We start from the raw sequence: 24,812 nt of genomic DNA, 5'->3' as shown, positions 1-24,812 counted from the left end.
GATCGAAACCGTAGGCGAACCAATCAATAGTTTCCTGTACTCAGAGCTTCCCTTGTTGTATGTCATGAAAGTGACACACAGGAGTTTTGTGAGTTCTGTTGCAACGTGGTTTAAAATTGTTGCTCCCCTAGATGTTTATAAACAGCTCTTCTCAATAAATGATGTGAAGACACACGGGGGAATGACATTGTCAAACATTCCCCAAATAAGGGCTCTTGGTGCCGTGTTAGCCTGTTGGTTAAATTTGCTGGCAACCAAGTCACTTGAGACAATAAATCAGAGGAGAGTAGAAACCCAGCATCTGGCAGAGGTTTCATGCTGATTTCTCACCTCGGTCTATCGTTTAAGAGCTGAAACACTTTTCAGAAATGCAAGCTGCCAGTTCAAGTAAAGAGCCCGACAAGCCAAGCTAATGTGACCGTCGCAGTTCCACATGGGCTCGTGCCCACTGCCAGTTCGTCCCGCAACACCTGGGGTGCGAACCCGGGTTTCCGGCGTAACCCAACAGGGAACCCGCAGCATGAGCTAAAGGGCACCTGGCTCAACCCAGGCAGCTGAGGTCTCTGCTACGTGCAGGGAGGGCGATGACATCACTGTGCTCAAACTAGCTCCGCTACACTAACGATGTACCCTGGGCCCAGAAGTGGGCAGACACTAACAGATTAGAGCAAAGGGTTCTACAATCATGGAGCCACACGTGAGCAGGCTCTCACCCATTGTGTGGAGCTACCCCTTCAAAGAGTGAGAAGGCTTGATGTGGCAGATTTTAGACTATCCAAAGTTTTAGATAAGTATTCTGCAATAAAATGGAAAGGTGCAAATAAGAGGAGACTATTTGGCCAGCACAAGTTATGTGGTTTCTGTAGACTCAGGATCTTATCCAGCCGTTTCCTGAAAGAACACGGGTTGGTGACGGGTGGTTGCTCCACACTTCCCCAGATATAGGCAAAGATATGCCTCCTGGTCTTAGTTCTAAATGGAGCTTTCCTTTTCTATTCCCTATTTATTCCGTCTGATTTGTGCTGTAAGATCGTTTCTGAGGAAATTCATGGTGTCAACTTTGTCAGTCTTGAAAGGAGACTGAATACTTGAATCCTGTTCCCTTTGGGGCAGCATGGTGGCACAGTGGTCTGAGTTCTGGGGCCCTGGGTTCAGTTCCAGACCTGACGTGCTGTTTGTGTGAGTCAGAAGACCTACCGGTATGTCACTTGGCCCCCAGGAAAGTTTTCATTTGCGTCTGTGGCTGCCCTGCGGTGGACTAGCGTGTCATCCAGGGTGTATCCTGCCTTGCTCCCGTTGCTTGCTGGGATAGGCTCTGGCTCCTCCACAGCACTGAAGTGGTTAATTAAAGCAGTCAGAATATGAATAGATGGGGTTCCCTTTCTAGTCTTCTCAATTATAAAAAAAAACGTTTTGCTTCCTTTAGCCTGTCAATAAAGAACATTGTTCTGTGTTCAGACATTTTCTTGTTCTCTGAGTAGATTCCAAAGCAGCAGTCTTCGTCAGAACGTACTAATGCAATTAGACATTAAGGAAACCTAGAGCTAGATTTTGTGGCTTAAAAGCAGGAGATCCTTACGGTCCTCCCTGTATTTCACATCGATCCAGTGCAAATCAAAGAGGGCTGGAGGTATATACGGCGGCAGAGGAGTTTTTGCATGACATACACTTGCTCATTGCTGTAGAATCCAAGATGAAACTGAAACTTCAGTGCCTTGGAAGGATATCCCAGCAAGTAAGGGGTAGGAGCATGCTAGTTTTGATTAAAAGTATGCACAAACTTCTGACCCTAAACAACTATTGTTCGTTTGTGTATTAAACGACCCTGAAGTCCAAGGTTTGCTAAAAACTCCCAGAAAGCGAGCCTGTCCAGACAGGCAACGGGGAGCAAGGTGAGAGTCCATCGAAGTAGTTTGAAATTTTAAATTTTTCCCCGACACGGAAAGATGCTGCTATCGCTGGCTGTACCGTAACGTGGCACTTAGGAATGTTGCTGCAAAGATGAGGAAGAAGCGTGTGACTGTAAATTAGTACTTTAATTCGAATTGCAGGAAATGTGGTTTTTAAAAAGCTTTCGAGGTTTTGTGCTTCTATAGAAAGAATTGCGCTTTGACCAGTGATGGAGGTAGAGATAATTTTAATTAAGAAAAAAAATGCATGACATTGAGATAGTTGGAACACTTAGAATGGTGTTTAAATTCAAACGGAGATGTAGAATTATTGACCTTTTTCACAAGGGGTGTCAAAGTGCTTATACTAGCAGTGGCAATGATGGATAATGTAGGGGACAGATGGTTTCAACTTGCATAGTAACATGGAGATATTTTTTTCTGCCAAGAAATCCTTCGTCTGCTCATGACATAGGCAGTTTGTGGGGAAAAACCTGCAGCAGCCGGCTGGCTTTGCCGTTCCCCGGGAGAAACAATCGCGGTACACCGTTAATTTTTGCGTTTGGATATGCTCAGACTATAAAGTCGCTGTTAAGACGGTATCGGATTCTCGAAGCGGAAGGTCGGAAGAGCTTGTTTCTTCTGCAAACTCGGAGACCAGGTGTGTGTATCGGGTCCCGTTGCCTTTGCCTGCGCTTTCCCGATGAGTGGACGATTTTACAGCATGAGCTGAGCTCAAGCTTGTGACCCTTACTTTTTCAGCGCAGGCCTTAGGTGAACTGCTAATTTTGTCGGCTGCTCTTTTTTTTTATTAGAAGCGCTTCTGTTTTATATAACACGTTTTATGCTCTGCAGCATGTGCTGGGGTACAGTTTGCACTTAATTACCGCGTGTCTCCAGTGGTGCGATGATATTCGCTGTCGGTGTTTGCATTTTGCTTTATTATGGTTTTGACAGGTTTATTGCCCCATTATTAGGTCATTTACGGTAACGGGTGCATAGCCGTAGAGAGCTTCAGGGATTTAGCCTGTCAGCGGATTTCAAGGGAGACTGTGGACGCCCGTGGAGCTGCATGGGCAACAGGCTGTTTAAACGTAATAGAACCGATGCTTTAATTGTGTGCAAACATACTGCAGTCCATCCACCCATCTAACCGCTGTATCCAGTACAGCGTCGCGGGGAAGCCGGAGCCGATCCTGGCCAGCAGAGGGCTCAAGGCGGGGTACACTCGGGACTAGACACCTGCGCATCGCAGGGCGCACACACCCTCACTCGCGTCAGAGCCAGTTTAAAATCAACTTGCATTGCCTAGTTCTAGTTTTTCTGTTAGTGATTAATTTGGGGCAGCATCTATAACTCTTGGGAGAAATGTTTACACTGCAAGCTACAGTCCTATTTCAATTGGCTTAGTACAACATGCTGCATATAATATATTCTTAGTCCTGGGGAGATTGAACTGATGCCATTAATTGCAGTCTGTGCTGGTCTGTACTTACCTGAATAGATATGGTTGATGGTTGACCAATCTATAGCAACCCTGCAGTTAGATGCAAACAATAATATGATGCATATAAATCACTCTTTTGCCAATCCAGCTAAATAGTGCCCAGTCCTCTAGCAGATTAAATGTGCCTGTGGAAATGGTCTGCCTCTTTTTTTTTAATCAAATTTGTTTCATTAACAGTGAGTGTAGACCTGCTGTGTGGGATGTTTAGTTTTGAAGTTTTATTAGTTTAATCTAACAAACTTATCTTTGTGTCCTGGATAGAACTACCGAGGTCAGTTCTTAATTTACCAAGCTAATATCAAGATGGAAATTAATCAATTTATAAGTTTTATTTTGATTTTATCTGGTTCACACAAGAGCTAATATGTAGTTTGGGAAATGCCTCAACATATGATATGATGAATGTTTTTTGTTGAAGCTGATTTTTTTCCCCTTCCACCTTTAATTTTACTGGCTGAGTGACAAATAAGAGCAGACAACACCTGAAGCATGAGTGGAATTTGACCTCCTGTTCTCCACAGTCACTGCCAATCCAGCGAAAAACTGTAATTACAGTTTGAGACTTTAAAATAGCTCACATGGGCCAGGGCGGCTTGAGTTGTCGTTCGGTTAAAACGCATAGAAATGCTTCCTTGAACCTGTCTAAAGTGAAGCACCAAGTCACAAAACACTGACACTTGCACATTCTTCTTTTGCTGCTTCACAGGCATTCAGAGTGAATGATGCCAAGTCAAAGTACAGTACCCAGACTCACTCAGTCCCATACCCTTTTGTTCAACTTTTCTGTTCTATAAATGCAACTGGATTCATAATGTTTTGTGAGTTCAGCTCTTGCGTGGGATCAGATCATATTCTACTTTGCACTGATGGCTCCACTCAAAATACCCAGCTGTGTAATGGTGACAAATTGTTGCTTTGGATAAGAGTCCGCCTGATTGAATAATTCTTTATCTTTTTCCTTTAACCTGACATAGCAGACTCATAAAAAAACAAGTTGTTTATAGAGAATATCAGATGGAATCTCTATACCGGTGGTTAGCACACTGGGGCCTCACAGCACTGGGGTCTTCTGTTCAATTCCTGGGGTGCCATCTGTGTAGAGTTTGCTTGTTCTTCCCATGTTCCCATGTTCGTGTGGGATTCCTCCCTCAGTCCAAAGACTTGTTGGTTGGTTAAATGATTTCTATAAAATTGGCCCTGGTGTTAACGTCTGTGTGCCCTGCGATGGACTGGCATCCCATTCAGGGTGTACCCTGCCTTGAGCCTGTTGCTAGCAGGATAGGGGCCTGTAATGGATAAAGTTAGAAAATGGATGGATCTATATACTGGAACTCATTCAGATATGGGTTACATTCTGAGAGGCATTAAAAAATGCAACAGATGAGTAATGGAGTCAATAGCCTCTGTTTCGTTTCAATTCCTCTTGGTATATATTCGAGTAGGGTAGCCATAATTATGAGCCCAGTAGAGGAAATGGGCATTTTTTTGGTCATGGATGCTTGTTTCTGTTGTAAGACTCTCCTTGCCCAGTGAAACAACCAGGTATTGATTGTGCTATCGGAAGAAAACATTCTTCTTTTGCTGCTTCAAATTTCTTATAGTTTTGTCCACAGTACATAGGATAAAGAAAGACCATTGTAGTTTAATACCAAGGATGTGTCATACTGTGCATTCAGCCTTTTTAATATGGCACACGAATAGGATGCTGTTGCTTCAGTGAGAAGATCCTGGATTGTGTCTCAAACCTTGGGCTTCCGATAATGAAGGGTTATAATTGTGACTGAAAGGAGATAGAGATGAAGGTGGGGGTGATGTCAGCCTTGAGAAATGTTTGCCTGAGCCTATCTGAATGTGGCTGTTAATTTTGTAATTTATTTTGAACCCTTTACCGAGTGTGGTGCTGTGTTCTTGTGAGATGAGCTATTTCTGTTAACTCAGCAGTGTGTATTTTTTAGCTAGTTGCTGACAGTGGTGGGCCAAGTCTATGCCCAGGCAGATGGGGAGGACCTGTGTGGAAGGTGATGGCTTGTTCATGTTTTTTTTTCTTTCTCTCCTCTAGGCTGTTCGCTGCTACGATTCTTTAATCTTGAAAGCTGAAGGAAAAGTTGAGCCAGAGTTGTTTTGCCAGCTAGGTCACTTCAACCTCTTACTAGAGGATTATCCAAAAGGTAAGTTTCACCCTGGACTTCTTATTAAGACTTCACGATCTGAATAGTGTTGCTGAAAGCGCTTGGGAAGCTGAAATTAAGTTCAAATAAGTAGAAAATGCTGCAAGAATGAGCTCATAAATATTCCTTACCACATTTTTTCAATTTGTTTTAAACTTCAAATGGAAAACTTTACTATGTTTTACTTTATTCATTTGGTTGTGCTGGAGATTAGGATAATTGTAAAATTAACAGAATTAATGTGTACATTTTTATTCTTCTCTTCCACTTTCTACTAATTTGTAACCACATATTAAAAGGACTATTAATTGCTTCTCCCTTATGTGCTCTTTACTATATTAATGCATCAGTAATTAAAACATTAATTTCCCTGTGCAGTTGTTATATTAAATATTTGCTATAGACCTTTTTAATGTTAAATTGTTAGTATTGGCAGTTTGCTCAATTTTTTTCCCCAGTTGTTTGGGTTTCACTAACCTGATTGGAATTGCTGGCTCTGGGTTTTTCACATCTAGCCTCATATCACAGCGCGTCTGCAAACCCTACGACCTCAGGCATGGGTGAGGGGAGAACGAGGAAGTATAGATAACTCCTCTGACACCCGTCCAATGTTTGAGCCAATCGTCTTCTCGCATGTCAAAGGCAGCACCGCCCCCCTACCGGAGGTCCAGAGCTGTTTGGAGGAGAGGCGCGTTCCTCACTGACTGGGTAGTGCCCGGGAGGCAGCAGGGGTCATTGTATGGCTGAGAACTGACAGGGCTCTGGCTGCTTAATCCCATCCAGGCCATCCTCTCAGACAGCCAGGAGTGCGCCACCATTTGGGGAATCTTGGTCTAGTGACGCAGGCAGAGATGGTTATGACGTGACCAAGGCACAAGTCTGTGATCACAGAGTTCGTGTGTTTCCAACAGGTGTTCAGATGAGCACTCATTGGCCCTGATATGTTCACTCTTAATAGGAGCTAATCTGGTGTACTTCTCTATTTGCCCAGCAGAGGTGCAAGAATGAGATGAAACAGTTTGAAAAGGGTTTTGTAATGTTTAGGGATTTAATCCCATCAGATTGGTTGGATATTGTGCTTGTATTTGCCTTTTTTCTGCATTATGGTCATTATCTCTTAACCCTTATTGCCAAGCAGTCACAATTTATGAATATTTCAATTTAGCATTAAATGCAATGGGAGTGAAAAAAACAAGACCTGTTCCTTAGCGTTTGACAAAATCACACCATCTCTCACCAGTGGAGGTTTCTGAAAGCCGGCGGTCGCTGCTGTGGGGGTGTAATACTGTGGTCAGGCTTTGTGAGCGATTGCCAGGATGAATTGGACCACCTTTTTAAGAAGGCAAAAGGAGAATGGTTGGGTTTAAAATATTAACAAAAATATTACAAATGAGATGATTATTTAACATACCCAGCCCCTTGCGTAGTCAGTCGGTAACTGATCCCAGGATCTCATCCAGCTATTTCAGGGTATCTGCTTCAATAATGTGGCCGCGCAGCTTGTTCCACACTCCCACATGCCTTTGTGTAAAGACATGCCTCCTTTTCTCAGTTTTAAAAGCGCTTCCCTTAAGTGTCCACCTACAGTATGTTCTTCGATTTCTTTTTCACTGTTGATTTTCAAAAAGCCTGATGGGTACTCAGATTTTAAATACCTGAATCAAGTACCTTAAAGTCTGTTTTGTTCAAGACTAGAAAGATTCTTTCAGCCTGTCAGTGTACCAGCCTGGACTAAATGTTTTATACAACCTGGTATAGTAGCTTCTCCATGTTGCGCGTTTCCCATCTTATTTTTACAGTTTTTCTGCTGCCTGCATGCCATCATCTGCACTGAATGTCATCTGCCTGTTTGCCCAGGCCTGAATACTGCTGCTTTCTGAGCCGTCAGTTAGAAATGGGCTCGTTAATAGCAACAAACAGGTCTCTGTTCCCATATTTGGAAAGTAAACCTTGATTATTATTTTTTTTCCCTTTTTAAAAATGTTTTTAAACACGGGTGTGATTAAGGTGGGGGCATCGTCGCCCAGCAGGGTTGTGTATGTGAATAATTTGTGCGCGTTGAGGAATGCCATTGATTGCGAAGGCCGTGCTTCAAGTGGCTGTGAGGCTGCGAGACCCGGACTGCGTGCGGCAGTGTTTTCTGAATGTTGGGGTGGCCAGGCTGCTGCACGTGTGCCTCCGCCGACCCCTCGCGTGTGTAAGGGGGTGTCTCCCGGCCAGCCTCTTCGCCTTCCTGTGCTTCTTCCCACTAAATCACCGCCCGGCTGCGACATCCCTCGGCCCGCTCAGGAAGCCCGGAGGCACACTGAGCTGAGCTGCGATCACCACAGTTTGACCTGTAATTTGTTCGCCTCTCGGCAATTTAGAGCTTAGCAGCGGGTTGTACAGCACAGACCTGTTGGAGCTCTTGATAAGGAATATATTTACTTTGTGGTTGAAGAAGCCTTTCTGAAGGTATTAGCTTCTAATTCAGAGTTTTTACTTTGTGGGAAAAGCCCTGTTAACTTTCCAGCTTATTTCTATGGATGTAGATAATTGGGTTAATAAGCAGGATGTGTGATGAAGATGATGATGATGATGAAGGGTGATTACCTCTCCTTTAACTTGCTGAACGATGTGACCACAGTGGGGGTGTGAGGCAGAATGTGGAGTGGGGGGGCAGAGACTCACAAAGAGCTCATTATTGTTGCCAAGGCTGCAGCCAAGCTAAATTCCCTGAACATTTGTTTTAAGCCTCCCCCTCCGGGACCAGAATGCATTTTTAGAGAGTTTAGATTTTTTTTTTGTTGAAATAGTTTGCATAAGTTGACATTTAGGGCGCACACTCATTTTTCTATAAAACCCTTTGGTCTGCCTTGCTTCATGATTGCAATTACTCTGAGTGGTTCTCAGAATTGGCGTTCCAGACGGTTTTTGTTATTGCGTGGTACACAAGAACTGTCATTTTTGGGTCTTTGACAGCTGATTTGAAAAAAGGGACCTGTTAAAAACCAGAAGTCGTCGGTGTACTTAGAAGCACTGAGGAATGAGCTTGCCTGAATTAAGATGTTGAGCGATTGAGCCGGAAAAACCACACCATGCTTGTGTAGAAGTTGTTTTAAGTGGGAAAGGCTTAGGAGTCCAAACGTAACAAATCACTTCCTGTCAAAATTGGAAAAACTGATTGGGAAGAATACTCCTACAAGTAATAGTAAGGAGCATGTCGAGCTCAGAAGAGAACATTGCAAGCTCCGCGATCACACGTTGTCCTGACTCTTGCATGTGGTTTCTTTTCCCAAATTTATTTTTTCTGTGAAATCGTTTTTTGGTAATGATCTAAATGACCAGGTGGACGAGCACAAGATTAAAACGGTTCTCCATTTTCTGAAAGCTGCCTCACTCCTGGACAGGTTGATGGTACCTCAAGGCCTGTCCTGAGAGTGAGTGCTCGAGGCGAGGCTCCAGTCAGGACAGGACACTAGTCCCCCTCAGGACAACCAGGCACTCAAAGCGGAGAGCGAGCGACTGACCTAGCCTGCATCTCGTTGGGGATTGGAAGGAAACTGCAGCGTTAATGCCATTATCCCTACCACTCCCTTTAAAAATGAAATGACTTTGCTTTTTAAACTGCAGTGTTTCACACACAGATCAGATTTGGCTGGGTGAATAGTGCTGTCCCAGAATCGTGGAGTATGAACGCAGCACAGAATGGTCTTGAGTAAAAAAAAAACACAGCAGGAGATTAACAACGAAGGTCTTCTAGGACACTTTTCTCTACATTATCTCAACCAGTATGTTTTCTGTTATTTTCACTTAAAGATAGAGAATATTTTAAGAATAGTGTTTGTACTTTGTGGATGTAGTACTGTTGAAGTTTTTGCTTTATTGTAGGACTGCAAGGATAGCTCATATCCTAACAAGCTACACACTGTGCTAAAGCAACATGCAGAAAACAATATAGCGAAATACAATTTCACAGACGTACTGAGACCGCTCTTACTGAGCTGGATCAGCAGAAAGTCCTTGGCAGCTTTCACCTTCTCTCTTGTTCAGATGAAACTCTCGTTATGAACCGCTGCATATAATTGCGCGTAAAGTCATTTGCACAAATGGTTCTGGAGGATGATGCATGATGCATAGCGATTATGAAGGAGTGATGACAAGTGATTTTTTTTGGCCTTGATCAAGTAACATTTCTGCATTTGTTTAAGTGTCCAAGTTAGCGGTGAGTCTCAGGGCTATAAAAAAGGAAACTGCCAACATACAGTATGCAATGCAGAGTGTAACACATGCCATGTGCTGTTCTTTGTCAAATCTGAGGATTCAGTAGATTTCAGAGGGACAGGTTCTGATAAAATATCCTAGTGGCTCACAATAAGTGCAAGGAATCCTTCATATAGTACTGTTTGTTCAAAGGGCTACCGTAGCACTGGTTTATAATAGGGTACCCACTTCTTTCACCCTCCAGCACTCCAGGAGGAGAGAGAAAATGCTGTGTCAGTTGATTGAATGGTGCCATGGAATTTTCATTGACCGTGTGGTCAGGATCTGGGCTGGATGTTCCCCAAAGTACAACATGCCAAGGTTTTTGAGTTGTAGCACAATGTTGCCTGTCTTCCTACTGGATCATGTTTGATGTAGAGGGCAGAATACCATCTACTGGTCCACCGGAACCCCTCCTTAGAATCCTATTGCAGATGGAAGTCTTAAATTAGAAATTATGTAGTCAGTTACTTCACTGTACGTTTGTAGACTGCTTTCCTTTGTGTCAAGTGATTTCCATCTATCTTCAGTGTAGATTAAGGTTGTTGTCAATTTTCTACATTAGCTTACTTTTAACATTTTTCCTACATTTCCTTAACCACAAGATTGATGTTCAAGAATGGAGAGAAATGGATTTGTAAGAATATGCATTTTTACGTTTGATGTGAGCATACAGGAGGTAACACTGTACATTAGGAATGTTTGCGTTAGTCATCATTTACAAACGACAATATATGACCTAAGTTGTTTTTTCTGTATTGAACTTATGTTTTGTTTCATATGCCTCTTTGTTTTTTATGGTCTCCGGAACATTGCCTGTCATCTTGATAGTGTTTGGTTAATGACATTGAATGTGTTCCTTCATTGAGTTAAGGAATGACAACTGCTTAACATGTACACCGGCAGAAAATGCATCTATTGCAAACCAAGCTCACTTTAATAAGATTAGGTCTGTATAAAACCACGTCTGAAATCACATGTAAAATATTAAACTTCAAGATATTACTGTTTACGTTTATTACACTTAACTATGGGACCTACTGATCTTTGTGTCATATCTGGAATTTTGATTATGAAGACTAACTAGTAATTAACGTACCTGATTAACTGCTATTCTGTGACGAAACGTAGGTTTATTGGAAGTGTATCCAGCAGATTTTAGAATCGTGTTGTAATGCTGTAACTCAAGGTGACACTTTGCAGACATAGTGTCATGAAAGATGTGTGCAGATATCTCCGTGAGCAACTTTTCTAAGGGCTGGATAAAGGCAGCTGTTTCAACACTTGTGTGTGACCAAAGCCTGCTGGTGCCGGTTTTTGCCAACTGCCCTTTGTTTTTCGTAAGTCGTCCTCTGGCCTGGTAAATGGCCGAAACACTAGGGCTCCTGTACTCGCTGTCTGGACCATGCAGGGAACAAACTAAATCTAACCCGTTCCTGCTGCTGCAGTCAGTCTTGACACAAACACATTTCTTGGCAGGCAGTGTTAAGAAAAATGTGCTTAGATGCCCTTTATGGACGTGAATTTTTAATAAGATAATAATCCTTACTTATATAGCACATTTCCAGATGTGACGTCAAGGTTATGCAAAGGTTGCTTTATAATAGTGTTTTCCCACACACTACTCTGCCAGACTCCAGCTTTTAGACCGGGACTCTTAACACGCAAAGTAACTAGAATATGAAATTAAATTGAAATTTTAAAGAAGCCCAAGAGCAACACAAGACCTTTCAAATGAGGCATACGAAAAAATAAATCAGGTGGGGTTCCCATTGCAAAGATGTGTGCAGAATAATTTAGGAAATTACATTGACACTGAAAAACATATCCTGTGTGTGAAGAGAAGTCCCTGTTTCGGTCTACGAGCTCGGTGTTGGAAGGGTTAAGGTGGAAGGAGGTATTTATTGTGGGTGTCCATCAAGAGTTATGGACCTGCTGTAATAACCTGGTCCTGAAAGCAACAATGTCAAGATCAATTTGAAAATCCCTCTTTTGCTGAGCAGGCATCTTGCTTCATGGAGACCCCTATCAGTTTGTTGCTCTTCAGGAATGCTGCAGCTTTGTTTCAGTCTTTCCAACTTTCTCTTCCACTGCTATTTGTTTGCTCGGTTTTAGTCCTGTTTTTCCACCCAAGGACAGCACAGTAGCTCTGGGAAATGGAAATACAGTACTGTTTCATTAAAAAAAAAGCTGAGAAATATGTAAACTAAGGCGAGCATATTTCATTCTTATCTTATGTAGGTACTTGTGCGTCTGTATCAATCCCCTGTTGTGGTTAATTCCAGAATATCATTACACATGTGGAATTGGTCAGAAGGAATTGGAATTGAAAAACTGGAAGCTAAAAAGTTTTCCAGATTGCCATTTATGTGTGGGAGCACAAAAACCTGATGTTCTGTTCTCCAAGCGGTTTTATTGTTTTAAAAATATATTGTCTGTCCATAGAGCTTTGTCTAGGAGCCACACGCTTGCCTGAATGTTATCTCAGATGTGCCATTGTCATGCTTAACTTAAATTTGGCAGCACAGCCACCTCAAATTGGCAATGCTAGAACCGAGGCAGGCCATGTCTAAGTATATATGCACATGCTGTAGGTCTGTGTATGTCCGCTGTTTGTAGTTTTACAATTTCCATCATACTGACATGTTTTTTTTCTCTTTCTTCCCTCACAGCATTATCTGCATACCAGAGGTACTACAGTTTACAGTCTGATTACTGGAAGGTCAGTACCACTGTTCATTTCAGTCTATGTCCCAGAATCATTCACTCTGACATTTGTTAGTGTTTGTTCATGTTATTGAGCTGTGGTAAAATAAACAAGTTCTTACACAGCAGTTAGTTTCCTTTCTTTGTTTTTGTGGCATTTTACACAAATGTTAAAATTTATTTTGCTTCACAAAATAACTTCATTGTCTTGTGTTAGTTGTAGCATTTCTGTGCTAGTTGAGGACGACACCTGCGTGCTTATTTTAAATTCTCATCTTTATTTACCGATTTAACATATTTGCTTTTAACTTGACACCGATTGTTGGTTTCATAAGGCCTTTTGTTTTCTGTACCACTTCAGTGCAGACATTATACCGAATTGACATGTTAGCAGGTGAACCTTGCAGATCAGAAAGCCAACATGACTAAAATCTCTGCCTTTTTTTAAGATTTCTTTTTTTCTGGGAAGGGAAAGGATTTCCGTGTAAACTGAGTTGGCGAATTAAACCAGAACAATTATATTAGGGACTGTTTTAAATTGAGGCAAGCAATGGAGGAAAAAATGCTTTTGAATTCCTGTAAAGTTGTATTTGTTCAGCAACATTTCATTGGCAATAAAGAAGTCAAGCTGGCCCCAAGCGACCAAGCCAATCTGAAGGGTGCTCGAGTACAAGGGTCTTTATTAATGGAAGTGGACCTGGCTGGCGCTTTTAAAAACCACTGTGCCTTCGACATGCCGGCACGGAGACACAGTGGGTAACACTGAAAGCTGAGAGCCCACAGACTCTCCGCTGTGGAAGGGCATGGCTTGGTGGTGGCTCTGTCTGCTGAAGTTGAGCTCTGAGAGCTCTAGGAGTTTGAGTACTCCCAGGATGAGACTGAGCTGCAGGCTGTGCCATTCCCCTTAAGAGTTCCAGCAGTCTATGAAATCGGGCTTCAGGGTCTTCTCCATGTGCGTGACTCTGAGCTGTAGCCCCTGATTTGAGGGGTCATGGCCAGCGTTTTGTTGGATGGGAACCCAAGGAAAGCTGATCATTCCCGGAAGAACGGGAGTATAAAATAAAATTGAAAAAACGGGGTTCAGCAATGAGCTGACAAGTATTTACTTGTCGTGTGAGCAGAGGACGGTCGTCCATCTGGACGAGATGCATAATTCTGTAGTCCGTTCTGTCAAGAATCACCATTTGTGTCATTGCATTAGATAAGAGAGAACTCTTAAAACTATGGAGGCATAAGAAAAGACCACATACATGGTTTAAGCTTCGTCATACTACTGCATTACTGGAGAGCCATTCACGTGTGGTTATTTTCGTGTGGACGGAAAGAAAAGACTTTATATCTGCATGTATACCTTTATACCTACTGAGGTTTATTTCATAATAATTGAAGTGTTTGGATTTGTCACCAACCAGAATATCCGTGTTTTAAAATGAGATAAATTCCTGGCAGGTATGCAAGGCTGCTGTTGCTGCTCTCCGTGCCAACCGAAGGGGTTAAAGACTCAGTCGAGAGGGCCAGACTGTTCTCTATGATTTATGCGAGTACAGTATGTGGCATCTGTAGAGCACTTCCTCTTCCAGGGAGCCGCTCTGCCTGTCGGCTTGGTGTTCTCTGCCTCTGTCACACAGCTCACTCTCGCTCGAGTGTTAGTCGGGGTTATTTGTAAAGAGATGTGTAAAGACTTCGGTGTTTATCTTAGAGGTGGGCTCTCACAAAGTAATTACTAAAGTAGCGCAAAAAGGTCTTCAGTGGGGGTGGTTTTGTTTGTAACGCGCTTCTGTATGCCAAAGGCGGTACTTTGGCCTCCTGATCCTCGAGCAGTGCATCATGCCAGCATCGATTTCTTCCATTGCTCATGTTTTATTAGCAATGAGAGTGAAACTATTGTCAGATTTACCACTCGGAAACCCCCCCCCCCCCAGCAGAGAGGGGCGCACGTTGTTCGGTTCGGTGTTTCAAGTGTTTTTTTTAAAAAAGCGCTGAAAGTGCGCATCCGACGTCACGCTCGTCTTTTAAAGATGACCAAGTGCACTGATCCTTCTCCGTCACTCCTGCTTCCTAGCAAGACGAGGCTGATGGCTGTGCTTGCGGTGCGCCTTTCCTTATTTTGTTCAGGGTTTATTACGATCATGAGATCAGTAAATTAAGTCATTTGGCAGTCGCAGCGAGGGTGACAGGCACTGCAGTAAACGGAGCTGTTTTCGTTAGCTTTGGCAGAAATACTGCGCAGGAAACTTGTGCTTAGAAGATTAAAAACCTGAGGCGAGGAGGGGGAACTAGAGGAAGAATATTTATAGCTATATTGATATGAAGAAAATTGCCTCAGAAAAGTTACATATTTGTTCTCTGGATTGGTTTCGGTTAGTGCCCAAACCTGTACCCATAAACAAGGCTGAGCTAGTTCACCATACTAAATTGAGTTTTTTTTGTAATCACTGTAATTTTTTTGGTAATTTATAACTTGCATTTTTTATACGCGCATGATTTTGAATCGTCTATTATGTTTTGCTTGCAACTATGAGCCCAGTGCCCTACACACAGGAGAGAATGAGGAAGTGTGGGCAAGCTCCACCCCCTGTCCAGCTTCGAGCCTATCGTCTTTTTAAACGTCACAGGGCTGCGTCCAGCGTCGACCCCGTTCGGTCCTTCTGGGTGAGAAACGTATCCCTCACCTAGAGCACAGCGTGACCCTACCTGTCCCGGGGTCGAGCGCCTTTAAATCAGTATATCCACACATAGCTCAATATGTTCACTCTATTAAGTGTATACCAGCACATAAGCAAGCTATTCCTACACTTCTGTAAGAATTATATATTGTTAATAAAAGCTAATCAACAATAAATTGTCATACTGAACATGTGGGTGAAATTGTGCAACTTTAATACGTATTTCAACAAAATTAGACAGCATTGGAAGGGATTGAATACTTCTACAAGTCACTTTTTTTTTACAAAATAAAGATAATTGTATCCAGTGTGCTCTAACTGAATTTGTTCAGGGATCCTGTTTAGTCAATTGCTGATGGAACAATTTGCTGTTGGCTTTGAGCAGGTGAAGAACGTGACATAAAAAGTGTTCCAATGTGTGACAGGCTTAAAAGATTAATCTAAGATGAAAAGGCTGGTGGATTTGTATGTTCTTTTAGACACACTTTTAGGCAAAGATGAAAAGGTTCAAGCTAGATTCTTTTAGCTAACCAGGTTTTAGATTAGGCTGTCCAATCTGTGACTTAACACAGTAGTAGAACTTTTGTTCGTTAAATTGATTTGTTTAGAGGAGCACCGCAGTGTAGCATAAGCACTGACCTGGTTATTAACCTGTGAGTATTTCCAGATAACCACAGCGCAAGCAATGAAAGGTTTTGGTGCTTCAGGCATGAATGGGGCTCTTGTTTTAGAGTGACAGAAAGCTGGATTGGATTCAAGACCCCCCACCACTTGTGTACTCTCTTGCTTCTGATCAGGAACATCATGAGGTGAATTCACTGTGTGTCACTGACCTCTGCATGCTGGCTTTGAGGGAGGATCCTTGTGGTCACTCTTCCATGCCTTCCCTGAAAGAGTTAAAAACCTGAAGCTGTCTTCATATTGTAAACATCACTGCTTATGGGTGTATCAGCACTAAACCAATAGAAACCCAGTGAGAGTTGGAGCTGATCCCAGATTTCTGCCTTGCAGGTTTCACATTGGGTGAAAAAATAAGCCATTTAGGATAAGAATAACACTTGTATGACTTGTCATCTTTTAGATATATAAGCTTTCAATTTGATTTTGGTTTACTCAGTTCCCAGTCTTGCTAGTGTTCTGTTATGAACCAGCCAAAGTAAATTTGTCACCTTCCCTTGTGCACAGAGGAGGTTGGGCTGTGCGTAATCATCTTAAGCTGAATTGGTACAGGTACAGATTTTACTGTAGGAAAAATGCTAACAGACAGAAATAAAAGCAGGTATGCAATCAAGCGGAGATCAAGTGGATTTGAAAAATTACCATTATTTTAATGGTGTTAAAATCTTGGCATCTTCATTCATCAGTCTGTTATGTAATTATGGTTATTGTGACACTCCCTGCACAGATCAACATGCTGTTTGTGCAGACATTACTGCAGGGTTCTCGTGCCTTCTTTACAAGGCATGAAACATGGCTCGAAAGGAAGATGTCACTGGAGTTTTGAAATCAGATTTTCACCGGTATTTGTTATGGAGAAGAAAATACTTCTGTTGCTTGTTTCAGTTTTGTGCTGCTTGGTTGTTTACCATAATTAAAAAACAAACAAACAAACCTGGCACTCCTCCGCTCTGTGTGTATTGGAAGCGTTCTGCGCTCCCAGGTGGTGCTTCCAAAGGAATGTTTAGCCTTGCCCACCTGGCACAGGCACAAGACAAACCTCAGAGCCGCCCGTTGGCATCACCAGTCTGGTGGTGCTTTGGCTTTCAACAATTGGAGTGTCATGCAGACCTCTAGAACCAGGTGTTTTTTTTATTGGCCTTTGGGTGTGGGAGCCTGATATGCTGGTGGTGGCACTAGGGATATTTTTCACATCAGTCAGTCAACCAGTGACTCACATGGTGAAACCCCACAGAAGAACACAAGAAGAACATTGAAACTCCACAGGGACAGAGACAGATTCGAACCTGGGACTCTGGTCCCATACCACCTACCGTACCATGCTATTTGAAGTGGAAACTGGTGGACGAAATGCATTTGTGCTTGTTGGCTGTTGAGACTTTAACATGTTTATACTCCCTTGCATGGCTGGTGTGTGTGTGGGAGCAGAGTCAGGTAAGATAACCAAGAATCTGTGTCAACAAATCTGCTGAATGCCACACACTGTACCATACTCAAATTACAGGCAGAAAATAGAAATCTTTATCTATGAACAGTGACACCCAGTGGAATGTGAACTCAAACTGCAGACAAATGTATTTTTTTGGATTGTACGGCTGAAGAGGTTTCCTCTTTAAAAGAAAACTGACAGTGGCATCAAACATTTAGGTGTGCTGTTTTTAAGGGATGCTTACCCTTAGTGACTTTACCGTCGTCATAGTTACGTGTTGTTGAAAACCGTGTTGTTTTGACTGGGTTAAGGTCACCCTTTTTCTTGTATCTGTTTACTTCTTTGTTTCCCATTCTGTATGATTTTCAGGAAATGTATTCTAGTGTATGGATTATGGATGATAGATAAAAACATAAAATAAGAGGGGGTTGTTCAGCCTAGTTTTCAGTTTCAGTTTCTTACAGATGTATATAAGTTCCCCCCCCGCTGTAAGTATACCTGGTTGTTCTTTTGGATCGATTCTACCTTCTGCATAAATAAAGCCACAAAGCAAAGATGACTCTGGGACTTTTTGCTAAATGGAGCCATAGGACGTCTTTGCTTTCGATTGGACCACGGCGTCCAGTTGTTAACCGGCACTCACTCACGCCACCGCTGGTTTTCTAGCAGTTAGCCAGTAATTTGCCACGCACCCGGAATGGGGGTGACCTCTCGGAGGCAAGGTGCACAGCGAGGGCACAGCTCCAAGTCCGAGTCTGTTTGCAACTGTGTTCACGCACACAAGAAATAGATAATTTGTGTCGCCGCAGTGTCCCATTCTGTATAATTGCCAGCGATTCCAAACCCATGCAGGAGACAGATATCTGGGTGAAAACTGCAGTCCTGTGTGTATCCTGCGAGTAGGATGACTAGAACAGGAAAGGACGACATTCAACCATCGCTCAGGCTTCGTTAGCTGTTTTTCTAACTGGATCAAATTGAGCAGATTTTTCAAAAATTATTTTGAACAGAAAATGTTTAGGGGCTTAAACAGCCTGCAGGGCTTACTCAGCTCTTGCTTGTTTCTTACTACACAGTCCTAAACATGTGAATACACCAGGCTGGTTGATCGGGCAGGAATACAGAATCTAGGCCTGCGTGTTTAGGCAGCACATTAAGCACTTGAAAATTAACTTAAAAGGAAAAACTATTAGCAAGGTCAATGAAAAGGATGCGGTTTAGTAAGATTGTCGTCTACAGGTGTTTTGTATTTGGTAGTGTTAAGACCTTGTACTATTAACGGATGGTCTTTATAAGATGTGATATTCGGGGGGTGCATTGGTGTGCATTGGCCTCAAAGGAACAAGTAAAGGTTAAATTCCACACTGAAAAAGTGAAAGTGTAGACAAGGTTTTGATTGGGGAGCCTTCTTCGGGGGTGAGTGAGAGTGAGGAAGGTGGCAGGAATATAAAGCACTGGGGACCACAAGGCAGCAGGTGAGAATGGGACACGTGAGAGTGTCCACAGCGGAGGGGTGTGAAAAGCTGAAAGATAAAAATGGAGGATTTAAAAAGAAATTAGCTTCTTTGAGCGAAGGAAGAAGGCATGACTCAATGATAGCCATAAGTGCAATTGGAGCCCTTCTTCATGGTCTAATGGTGGATCTGTGGGGGCAGCCTGTTTCTAGGAGGCTGTGTCCAGTAGAAATGCAGGGGTAGGGCTGTGCGTTTGCATCAGGTCTTTCGGATTGTTCCAAGATGTCCGGTGTGGACTGACATTCAGGGAGTTTGCCAGAGGCGTCCTGTCCAGTCTGGATACAGATTTGACATTGCTATAAATGTGTTCAGTATAAACTCTTGTATATGACAAGTATAAACTAAGTTTCTGAAAATAATTTAACATAATGCAAGCAGTGGCTTTTGTACAGACAGCCCCCTATAACAATGTAACGAAACTAACCTTGGACTATACAAAACATTTTAAATAGTTTTCGATTGCCTGCTCAAAACCCTTGAACAATGGATGTTACACTAGATGACATGGGATAAAACCTCTTAGTCTGATGAAGCAGTGGACAGCGTGCGGTCTAGTACACACCCATCCTCTTCCCTCCAGCCTGACATCTTCCCAAGGGAGAAACTGACACATTTTGATTTGCTAGTTTGATTCCATTACCTATTTTAGAATAAATCTCAAAATGGAGCGTGGCTGTAGTCAACTCCAAGTAACCCCCTTTCGTAACTCATTCAAATTAGATCTGTCAGATATGCACAGGAAGTCTTTCAGTATATGCAGATGTTGCTCTGTGTTGTGGTGAAAAAGCAGTTCTGTGGTTTTCACTCGTGACTCATTTGTAGCGTTTTGAGCTCATAGTGAGATTTGGTGGTAAGGTGTTTGGTTTCTTAATGCTTTCAGTTATATGTTTGACATTTAACTGCATGCTCGTAGTATTGAAACTGTTACTCTTTGTGGTTCATTTTTGTTTTTGAAACAACAGATTGTCCACATTTATATGGTTGTTTATTATATTGGCTTGATGTTGAAAATACACCTGTTAGGGAAAATAGATGTTGCTTTGAAAACATTTAATGCAATTATATAGGAACTTTAGACAGTTTACAAATGAGAGAAGGCTATTTTAAACATCTTGGAAATATTCAGGGCATTACTTTTTAGCAACATAGCTGATAACTTGTTCCACACTCCCAAAACTCTCTGGGTACACAAAGTGTCTTGCTCTTCTCAGTTGTAAAATGCCCTTTAAATTATAGAACAACAGTATCTTTGTTATACAGTGACCAGACTTACAGATTTGCTAAATAAGACCCTATATACTTATATAAGGTTATGTAAGTTTAACAAATATACAGTGCCCTACCACATTATTCATACCACTAATGAAACTACAATAAAAAGCATCACGTGAAGATGTATGTATAAGATAGTGTCTTGTTTCACAAAGAGATAAAATATTATTGTAATTTTGTTGGCATTAAAGAGAGTGAAGTCATATTTGTCACACAGTCCAGAAAACAACAGGGCCATCTTTTTTCACACCTATTTAAATTCTCCTCTGGCATGGGTTACACTGACAAGATGCCCCATGTAGTTTCATGGGGTTCACACACTTTTTCTGTCTGCTTTTTGACCTTTCTTCCAGGCAGAAAGATTCTAAGTCCTTCAGTACCTTTGTACTCCAGTACTGGGGCCTGGAGATTGAGATGGCCAGTGGAGACACATTGACAACACATTCATTTTGTGTTTGCAGTTAACTGTTGCTTTGTTGACGTCGGTTGTATCCACATCCTGGTTGTGTGCATAGGTGAAATGTCCCACCGGAGCCATCGTCAAGTCTTGCTTGTATGTTTTGGATCTTTGTCTTGCTACGTGACCCAATTGCACTTTAGATTCAGCTGTTGTTAAGTTGTAATTTTTACGAAAGTAGTCAACTGCTTACATGAGGCTTGTTTGACGTATTTGGAGGAAGGGAGCATGCTGTGAGCTGTAAAAGGCTGTTAGAAGTGGCAGTCATAGAATAATGACAATCAGTATAGTGTTAACGTAATCTTAAAACAAAACTCAAATCTAGCTTGGTGGAATTTGTTCAGCCTATTTTTGGTCTAGATTCCATTTTTGATCTCAGACCGAAAGAGAAACAAAGTTAATTTTAATAGAAGAATTGCTGGGTGGAAAAGAGACCGCAGGCTGTGCATATTTTTATCTTGTGACTGCTAGCAGCTCATGTCTTGAGGGGAAAATGCTTTGTTTTAATCTCATTAAGTGCTCATTATGCTTCCCGGTGGTATTGCGAATAATGGCAACATATATTTGAGCATTCGTTACCGCTGTGCCAAATTCGGAAGAGTCTCTAGGTGTCTTTTTACAGTAGCAGGTTTGAGTGCTGGTTGTTATTAGAAAGAAGTGATGTTTCCAGCACCCAGTTATAATTCTCCCCAGAGCCCGCGGGATGGGACCTGATGGCTTTCTCCTGAGCTTGAGTGTATCTCAAGGAAAGCTGCAGCTCTGTTTTAATTTCAAAAGACCAAATTGTTATCCCTGAATTGAGGGGTATGAATATGAGCTCTCCTATCACAGCGCCACGCAAGATGGAAAAATCTTGTGGCTTCGAATTCCTCTTTTCACGAAGAGCTTATATAGTTTACTCTCCCATACTGGCCTGGATGGGTGTTCACAGGGTGTCACACCCTGCACATAATGTGAACGAAATTCCGATCTTCGCCATTTTACAAGTCTATTTTCCAGTCCAGGTTGCAATGTGGCAAATTGAAATACCTACATCTAGGGGAACACAAAGATGTTTACTTCAGTCTAGTCAAAATCCATTTCAGCATTACCAGAAGGAAAGGAGGAATTCAGGCCGAATAACATCTTGCTTCCAATCTCATTATTACTGATGGGTAGAAACCAAACTGATGTTTGTGGAAAGATTTTGTTTCCTGTGAATTGCAAAACTTTCCTCTAAAAAACGCATATTGCGTTCAAGTTTTTCTTTTATGGAGCAATTGTCACAAAGTCATGCTCTCTTATGTAGTTTGGCCAGATTAGTATTTTGTCACCAGCTCACTTTTCCATTGTGGTGTGGTGTTCATTTAAATGCCAGGTTACTTGATCTAACTTGATTTGTTACTCCTTCTCCTCTGGAAACTCCACATGTCAGATAGCATGGACAGGCCAATCTTTCACCCCATCTTTTCACACTGCTCCTCCAGCTGGAGTTGAGAGAGGTCATGTTGTGTTGGTGAATATTGTGGTAATACTTGAAGTGTTATTTAATCATGACCAGAAGATGTCAACCAGACTAGTGATGGAATGATATTGTGGCACTCTGGTTTCTTGAGATGTGATCAGTGTAAAACAGCACTTGCAGTTTTCATAAGTTCATTGCTTCACTGAATTTGAAAAGACTCTTGCATAGTGGTTACGTTTTTGTGCTCTGTTTTCTGAGGTCTTAAATTTTCTCTCTCTTTTTTCAGAATGCTGCCTTCTTGTACGGCCTCGGTATGGTTTACTTCCATTATAATGCATTTCAGTGGTAAGTACCCTTTTCATTAGTAACACGGAGTTGTGTTAAAAGTTGTGATGGCTGGGTAGGGGGCTCGTGTTAAATGCACTGGGGATTAAGCTGCATCTCTCCAGGAATGCCTGACAAATTTGGTTTGGCAGCATTAGTATTTTTGGCTTTCTTGATAGTTCTCATAACTCTGTTCTGTGTGAGAGAGAGGAGCTTGTTTTCACTGGCTGATACTGTAGAGTGGGAGCGATTCTGAATTGAAACCTCTCACTTTCACTGTGCAGTGTTTCCGGCTTCATCTTTGAAGTCTTGAATCATTTTCTGTACATTATTTGCTTTAGAGTTTGCAGAAAACAGTGCAGTCTGTGCATCTGGGCATCCATCTTCAGGTGTGCACATACTGCACATACATACTAAAACATACCTGGTTTCTTCATTCAAAATTTCAGAAAATTGCCTGTGCATTTTTACTGCTGTTAAACCAAGATGGTTTCTTAGACCTTGAGCAGACCAAGTATTAGAAGCTTAATTATGCTGAAAATAACTTAAACATTTAGAAATGCAAAATCTATTTTTAAGGGGTAAAAAGAAATGCAATTTCTGTAGATTTATTTGTTTTGTTATTACAGTGTGATCTTTATAACGTCCATGAGCCAGGTGAATTGAGTGAAGGAAATCAAGTTGGGGAAAAGTTGAACTTTTCCTTCTTTTTAAAAAAGTTTTACAGATCTTTTGGTTCATAAGTGGACAGCCATATGTGCAAAACACAAGAATCTAGATGAAAAGATGGTTTACCAAAGGAAAGACCTTGCCTTTATCTACCTGTTCAGAAGGTTTGAGCCAGAAGGGAGACCCGGTCAGGTGTAGTTAAACGTCACATTAACTGTAAAACTCTAGCTATTGTGTAGTCTTAAAGGACATTTTCCAGATAGCCCAGCATGATCTTTCATGACTTTTTTTCCATAGCCTTTTGCCCAAAACACCAGGACGTTCTGGGTATTTTAGCAACCTGCTGGTTTAAATGTCTAAATGGGGGATATCTCTGCAAGCGTCGTGGTGTTGCAGAGCCAAGTGCATGTGCAATTATGTAACGGCACCGCAATGTGACAGATGCATGTTGGCTATAACCTTATCATAAAAAGAATCTAACAACCTTTTATCGTTTGGATGTCTTGGAATACCTGTCGACAGGACGTGCTGTTTGTAGTGGTGACTGTTACTGGGGGTCTCTATCTTCTTGGCCCTGGTAAGCTTAGGTAATGGGGTGTTTCACTCCAGTGCTCCATTTAAATGGTGCCCAGCCTATTTTAAAAGCTTATTTCAGCAGCTTTGAGATTTAGGGGCTTATTTAAAATAATAATTTTCCCATACCCGCAAGCTGTGAGCGAAATCTGGCCGCATTCCGAGCATGTAGATTTCAAGGTAACAGCTCTCTCTCTCCAGTGGGGTACGATGTACTCCTCCACACTCAGCCTCCTTCAGATCTGTGTGCATCTTTAACATATTTTAGCATAGCTGCCAGATTGGTGGGTGCATTAGTATCCATGTGCCAAATATGGTCCAGATTTCTCTTTCAGAAAAGAGATCTGTGGTTCTGGTGCTCTGTATGAACTCTGTAGAACCTGGGTAGCCGATCAGCCTGTGCAGCATTTCTGTGGGAATGCTGAACACAGCAGTTTAGCGCAGACTGAAGGGAGTGTTTAGTTGTTGCTTTTTAAGTGTTTTGTTCTTCAGCTAAATCTAGACTTTGTCACTAGCATTTGGGTGGATTTCTGAAAAAAAGAACACAGTTCTGTGACTTTACACATTGTGGGATGAATCCAATTGTCCATGATCATTAGCATCTAAGCACCTTTTTTAAAAAAAACAATAAAATAGCTTCTACTGAAAGATCTGTATCACTTTGGCAGAAGATTTGCAGAGATGATGATGGTGATAATATATAGGGAAGATCAGTTTTTGAAGAGCATCCTGTGCTGATTCAGAAGTAATCCCAAAATAAGAGATTATGCATATATGAGGTCTAACAAATTGTCAGTGAGGGCTGTGAAGTTTGATGCCCATGCGCCAATCCATGATGGTACAGGTACATCTGTGCTGAATTCTACTGTTCATATTGTGAAAGCATTTCCTAATCTTCAAAGAGAGGTGCATGATTCAAAAGTTAAAAACTTCTCCTATTGTCCTCTTCCGAGAAATACGTTTTGTGGGTTTTATTTTGAATGTGGCAATAGATGTACAAGTCTACCATGAATAGAAAGTGCTTTTTTTGTTTTGCTTGTGGTACTGGTAAACAGAGTATAAACAGGACCAAGTAAAGGGTGTTACCTGCTGAAAAGACAAAAAAACGTTTTGAATCTTCTTCAGTAGCCTTTGCTGCCAAAGCATGCTGACATTGCTCCCTACCTGAACTTCATCAAGTCTAGAAACAGCTCTAGTTATTAATACAAGGGTAGCTGCAATTCAGTGTACAATGTGGGTTATTGTAGCAAAAAAGCTTAAATTTTATTATTGTA

At 41.9% G+C, this 24,812-nt stretch overlaps 1 protein-coding gene across 4 annotated transcripts in view; it reads left to right on the top strand.

The window, feature by feature from the left end:
• kdm6a (lysine (K)-specific demethylase 6A) overlaps positions 1 to 24,812 on the top strand; it is a 104,432-nt gene that overhangs the window by 32,192 nt on the left and 47,428 nt on the right. For all 4 annotated transcript variants that reach the window (XM_006638883.3, XM_015363377.2, XM_015363376.2 and 1 more), the window contains exons 3-5: positions 5,456 to 5,564; positions 12,479 to 12,528; positions 22,259 to 22,317. In XM_006638883.3, the coding sequence (XP_006638946.2) occupies positions 5,456 to 5,564; positions 12,479 to 12,528; positions 22,259 to 22,317 (218 nt within the window). The remainder of the gene's footprint in view (positions 1 to 5,455; positions 5,565 to 12,478; positions 12,529 to 22,258; positions 22,318 to 24,812) is intronic.

Source organism: Lepisosteus oculatus, chromosome 15 (assembly GCF_040954835.1).
Source record: "Lepisosteus oculatus isolate fLepOcu1 chromosome 15, fLepOcu1.hap2, whole genome shotgun sequence".
NCBI classification, from domain to species: Eukaryota; Metazoa; Chordata; class Actinopteri; order Semionotiformes; family Lepisosteidae; genus Lepisosteus; species Lepisosteus oculatus.
This window is presented reverse-complemented; position numbering and strand designations above follow the sequence as displayed.